Genomic DNA, 6,290 nt, shown 5'->3' on the forward strand with positions numbered 1-6,290 from the left:
CCTGCGCAGAGCGCGTAGGGAGGAGCGCGCACGTTCCTGGTCTGACGCCCGCTCTTCCTGCCCGATTCGTGGGCTTAGAGGCCAATGCAGAGGATTCTCGAAGAACTGTGGGAGGAAGCTTGGTGGTGGATGAGAGGCAGGTGGGGGGGAAACTTGGTGGTGGATGAGAGGCTGAGGGGGAAGGGCCGCCGAGCCCTGTGGAGATGCCTCTGTCTCCAGCGCCGCCGCCACGCCGGCTCCGGCCACCTCAGCACCGCGGACAGCGCCCGCCGCGCTGCGGGTCCCGGCCGAGCGAGTCCAGCTCACAGCCCTTTCCTACCAGTCCCGGGAGCGCTGCCTCAGAGAACCAGCTCCCCTTCCCTTTTCTTTATCTTTTAGTAGGGTGCTGGAAGCTCCACTACTTCCTAAGGCCAGGAAATTGCTATGAGGATCCATTTGATTGGGGAAGAGAATTCCCTTTTCTTAAGATCTGTCCAGAATGACTCATGGTAATTCCGCTATAGAAAGAAACAGACTCTCTTCCAGCCCTACTCCATCTACCTAGGATAAGGAAGGTGTGTGTGGCCCTAGGGGTTATGTTCCCCCACCCCTGTCTTTCCCCTGTGCACACAGCTGGGCAAACGGTGGCTTTCGGGAAAAGGATATAAAGTGGTCTGGCCGGTTAGCTCACTCAGTAGAGTGTGGCGCTGGCCCCATACTGGTCAACTGCCCATCCCCAACCCCCAAAAAGGAAAAGGATGTAGACTCTCAAGCCCTATACATACCAATACTTTCTTCTTCTAAGGATTCCAGGCCCCCTTCTGAACCTCTTCCAGGCTTCGAAGGCTTCCCTAAGATGCAGCTCACCTGCTTCCCCATATCTGTCTGATTATTCATCTCATGTGGGTAGCTTTCCGAGTCTCTGCTCATCTGAACCTCCATGGGCTGCTCTTTGCCTGTAAGCTTGGTTTTGCCTGGAAGTTGGTATCAAGGGTGAATAAGGTCCAAGGGCTGAAGAACAGGGCAGATAGTGATGGGGGAAAGAAAAAATGAAAGGACTTGAAGAGGGGGAAGAAGGGGCCTAGATGGGGGTGGGGGAGCAGACACAGAGACCAAGGGATCCAGAAATGAAAGTGGAAGGAAGCTGCTTCTCAAATGGGATTTGGAAAGCTTCTGGCTAAGCTCTTTGTTGACACCACTATTTTGCCCTTAGATGGTCAGAGCCAAGTTGGAGTAGGACAGGTCTGGCCCCTCCAAGGATTTACTACCCCAGTCTTCCAGCACTTACAAATTGTACTCCAGCAGATTGTACCCCAAGGTAAGCAAAAGCTGGAGAACAGAGATTGGGGCCTGATCAGATATGGGGGTAGGGAAGGCAGTGAGTGGCTGTTTGACCTGAGGACAGGCTTTCTCTTCTCCAAGTGTCTCTACTTGAAACTCTCTTGTCACCTTCACATCATGGAGAAGGGGGTGAGACAAGAGTGGGAGTGGAGTCTTGATGGGTGGGCTTTTTGCACTCAAACTCCCTGGAAGAGCCCAGCAGAAACTTCTGGAAGGAACCCCTGAAAGAAGCCAGCATCCAACACCTTGGGATTAATCCCAAACTCTGGCACTATCGGAGATTTTCCAGAACCAGGACTCCTTAAGTTCTCAGCCAGGAGAACACAAACACACACACACATCCCTCAGCCTCTGAGTAGGAAGCAGGGGAAATTGAAATGAGGGTACTTCAAAGAGTTCACGGAAAATAGAATTAAAAGATAATATGAATCTCTCCATGAACTTTTCGAAGTACCCTTGTATGATAAACAAAGGGGAGTAATGAAAGGGAATGGACAGTCCATTTGAAACAGATGGCTGACCCTTCCTTAGAACAAGTTTTATGAAAGGGGAGAGTGGAAAAGAGGCAGGAAATCTGCCTGCAGTTCATATTACTACTACTGATGCCTAATGTGTATATAGTGACTTAGAGCAGAAGTTCTCAAAGTGCATCCCAGACCAGCAGCACCAGCATCAAAAGGGAACCTGCTGGAAATGCAGTTCTTGATTTTTACTCCAGATGTACTGAATCATAAACTCTATGGGTGGGGAACAGCTATCTGTGCTTTAACAAGCCTTGCAAGAGATTCTGATATACACTGAAGTTGGAGAATCACTGCCTTAGAGTTTTCTAAGCAGTCTTTACATCCCTCATTTAATCCTCACAATAGCATAAAATAAATTATCAAAGAGACTGTAAGCATAATTCTAATTGAATATTACATTCCAGGCACTTTGCTAAGCAACTTTTATACATCATCTCATTTAATTCTCTCCACAAAATATGATCCGGTATGTACTTGAAAGAAAGATCACTCTTGTCCAGGAGTGGGTCAGTCAGAGTGTCCCGGGTGTCAACTGACACCATCTTTTCATCCTTCAGGTCTGTTCTGGAAGGATGACATCGCCCAGGATGTGATGACCCAAAAGATGGAGCACATCAGCAGACTCCAGCTCCAAGATCCATGTCTGACGGGTGGGAAGGCAGTTTTTCCCACTAAAACCACTGGGGTGAGGTACGTGAGGCCTTTGTCCAGTCCATGCTGTCTGGCAGACAAATGGAAGAGGGAAGGAATGGGTACTAAAACTGCAGATAGGAGCTGCCAGGAGCACTATAAAGAGAATGATTTAGAGGTCCTGTCTGGGATCAGCAGGGAAAAATTCCATGATCCATTAGTGATATCTGTGAAAGGAGGGGAGGTTGGTGTTAGCAAGCCTAGGTCCTATTTGTCATCCTGTCTCTTCCAGGGGCAAGCAAGAGGAGAAACTTCAACTCTTACTCCCCAAGGTGATATTTAGGTGTCTTTTCAAGAATTGTGAATTTCTGACCTTGTATCTCATCACTTTCCCTCTGGGCCCATCTCACCCTTTCTTCCTCTTTCTTGACTCCTGGCAGAGCCCAATGGCCAAGGTGAACAAGCAACAGTGCTTTACTTCCAAAGTGGTCTTGAAGGCCTTGAAACAAGAGGTGGTCAAGCCTGTCAAGGTGAGGGGCTTTCTTTTTCTAGGGAGGTTGGAATCACCAGAGACCTGTTTAAGGGAGGGAGGCAGGTATGAAGGAAGAAATGGGTGTTGAGGTGAGAACAGACAAGCTGAAGAAAAGATTTATTTTCTCAATCAAAGGTTACCCCCACTTTCCTATGTATCTCACAGATTCTCTATGAGTGTCCATATTGGGGGGGGGGCATGATGCAGATGCTGGGAGCCTGCAAGGAAAAAATGATCTATAAGATCGTGCATATGCATTGAGTTGAAAATAGGTATTGAAAACTGCCGAGTTTTCAAAATTAGATTAAATGTCCTCCTTTCACATACAGTCTCTTGTATATAGCAAATAATAGCAAAACTCCCTTGGATAAATGGGAGATGCAGCCAGGAGGACCTCACACTCAGCCTCCCCCTTGCTCTACTCTGTGTCCTGGGCAAGGCTCTGGAGCATCTCCTTGGGATCCTTGAACTCTTCAGAATCCATGTTGGAAACAACCTATCCAGTACTCCCTTCTATCTTTATAGATGAGCAGTTGGGGCCCAGCCTGGTCACAGGACTTACTCAAGGCTGCATAGAGAGTTCATGGCAGAGCCAAGACTAAACCCAGGTCTCCTGATTTCCACCTCTTTCCCCTGCACAGCTCCTGCCCTTCCTCTCTAGGACTGCAGTGGGGGTTGATCTGTTTCAAACACTGAAGTGAGGTGGTATCTCAACGTAGTTTTAATTTGCATTTCTCCAATGGCTAGAGATGTTTAGCATTTTATCATGTACCTGTTGGCCATTTGTATGTCTTCCTTTGAAAAATGTCTATTCAGCTCCTTTGCTCACTTTTTAATTGGGTTGTTTTTTTAGTGTATAATTGCTTGAGTTCTGTGTATATTCTGGATATTAATCCCTTGTTGGATGCCTAGTTAGCAAAAATTTTCTCCCATGTTGTAGGTTGTTGTATCACTCTGTTGATTGTTTCCTTTGCTGTGCAGAAGCTTTTTTGTTTGATATACTCCCATTTGTTTATTTTTTTCTTTTACTGTTTGTGCTTTCAGGCTCATGTTCATAAAGCCTGTGCCCAGACCGAGTTGCTGAAGTGTTTCAACTATATTTTCCTTTAGTAATTTTAGTTTCAGGTTTTACACTTGTCTTTAATCCATTTAGAGTTGATTTTAGTGTATGGTGAGAGATACATATCTAGTTTTATTCTTCTGCATATGGACATCCAGTTTTCCAAGCACCACTTGTTGAAGAGGCAGTCTTTTCCCCAATGTAGATTTTTTTTTGCCTTTGTCCAATATCAGATTGCTGTAAGCCTGAGAGGTGATTTCTGGGTTCTCAATTCATTCCACTGGTCAGAATGTCTATTTTTATACCACTACCATGCTGTTTTGGTCACAATAGCTTTGTGGTATAATTTGAAATCAGGTAGTGTTATGTCTCCGACTTTATTTTTTTTGCTCAGGATTGCTTTGGCTATGCAGGATCTTTTGTTTTTCCATAAGAAATGTAAGATTCTTTTTTTAATTTCTGTGAAGAATGTCATTGGTATTTTGATGGGGATTGCATTGAATCTGTAGAGTGCTTTGGGTAATATAGACATTTCCACAATTTTAATTCTTCCAATCCAAGACCATGGTATATCTTCATATCTTTTTATGTCATCTTTAATTTCTGTCAGCAGTGGTTTGTAGCTCTCATTGTAGAGATCTTTCACCTCCTTGGTGAAATTGATCCTTAGGTATTTTATTTTTTTTTGTGACAATTGTAAATGGGCTTACTTTCTTTATTTCTCTTTCTGTTCATTCATTATTTGAGTATATAAATGCAATTGATTTGGGGGCATTTATTTGTATCTTGCAACATTATTGAAGTTATTAACCAGCTCTAGGAGTTTTTTGATAGAGTCTTTAGGTTTTTCTAAATATAGTATCATGTCACCTACAAATAGAGAAAGTCTGACTTCATCTTTTCCAATCTAGATTCTCTTTATTTCTTTCTCTTGCCCGATTGCTTTGGCTAGTACCTCCAGTACTATGTTAAATAGAAGTGGAATGGACAGGTATCAAGATTGGGTTTCTCTAAGGAATTGGGACTTGGCCAAACCATATCTCATACATTTAAGTAACCCAGAGAAATTAAGTGACTAGTTCTTGGTAACATAGATTCTTAGTCACAGCACTATGCTTGCCATCTCCCCTCTACTTGTTGAATTCAAGGATGTAGATAAACCCAGAGCAAATTTGCAGAGGTTGGAAAAATAAAACTTATAGGAGAAGTGAAATAATCTGATAATTCTGGGACTGAGTGAATGTGTAAAAAAGATGGGAGTCTTTAAAAAGAAGGTAGGTTTAATCCTTACTGCAGAGGACCAGATTATATGATTTGGATCTTATTTTTGATAGACAATGAGGAGGCACTGAAGGTCTTTGAGCATGGGAATGACACAATGAAGGCTGTGCTGAGGAAGAATAGCCTCACATTTCTGTATAAGGATGGGTTAGGGAGAGGGAGGAGACTGGGGACATTTTAGAAAGACTTGCAATGGTGGGAATATGCCACACAAGGACCTGAACTTGAATGAAAGAGGACATTTATGAGAGATATTTTGAAAGATAAGTTAATAGACTTTGACAACTGCTAAGGGTTGAATTCTATTGCCCTAAAACTCATGTGCTGAAGTCCTAATCTCCGGTACCTCAGAATGTAACTTTATTTGAAAATAAGGTTGTTGCAGATGTAATTAGTTAAGATGAGGTCATTAGTGTGGACCCTAATCCAATGGGACTTGTGTCCTTATAAAGGGGAAATTTGGAGAGATGGGCACAAAGGGAAGACAATGTGAAGAGACAGAGGGAGATGAAAGCCTTCTACACAGCAAAGAGACAGGCCTGGAACAGGTTCTCCCTAAGAGTTCTCAGAAAGAACCCACCCTGCCAACATCTTGACTTCAGATTTCTAGCCTCCAGAACTGTGAGACCACAAATTCCTGTTGTTTATGCCACTCATTCTGTGGTACTTTGTTACCCTACTTTGTTACAGCCCTAGCATAGCAAACTAATACAGATGACTGGGTTTTGTTGAGAGAGGAGCCATACCTGAATTTAGAGACGTTCTGCCAGGGGGAATTATATGCTGCTCACAAAATAGGGACATCTGGGGCCGGCCCGGTGGCACACTGCTACAGTGCGCCGCTTGGGAAGCGCGGTGGCACTCCTGCCGAGGGTTCAGATACCACATACAGACCGGCCGCTCACTGGCTGAGTGAGGTGTGGGAGCAACACCGAGGGTTGCG

At 44.4% G+C, this 6,290-nt stretch overlaps 1 protein-coding gene across 1 annotated transcript in view; it reads left to right on the plus strand.

Moving 5' to 3' along the window:
* Positions 1-879: 879 nt before the first annotated feature.
* The window catches only part of RESP18 (regulated endocrine-specific protein 18), a 12,469-nt gene continuing 7,058 nt past the window's right edge, over positions 880-6,290 (plus strand). The window contains exons 1-5 of the mRNA XM_008587480.1: positions 880-937; positions 1,193-1,297; positions 2,402-2,534; positions 2,767-2,806; positions 2,915-3,004. Coding sequence (XP_008585702.1) covers positions 880-937; positions 1,193-1,297; positions 2,402-2,534; positions 2,767-2,806; positions 2,915-3,004 — 426 coding nt within the window. The remainder of the gene's footprint in view (positions 938-1,192; positions 1,298-2,401; positions 2,535-2,766; positions 2,807-2,914; positions 3,005-6,290) is intronic.

This window comes from Galeopterus variegatus, unplaced genomic scaffold, assembly GCF_000696425.1.
Source record: "Galeopterus variegatus unplaced genomic scaffold, G_variegatus-3.0.2 Scaffold4400, whole genome shotgun sequence".
In the NCBI taxonomy this organism is placed as follows: domain Eukaryota; kingdom Metazoa; phylum Chordata; class Mammalia; order Dermoptera; family Cynocephalidae; genus Galeopterus; species Galeopterus variegatus.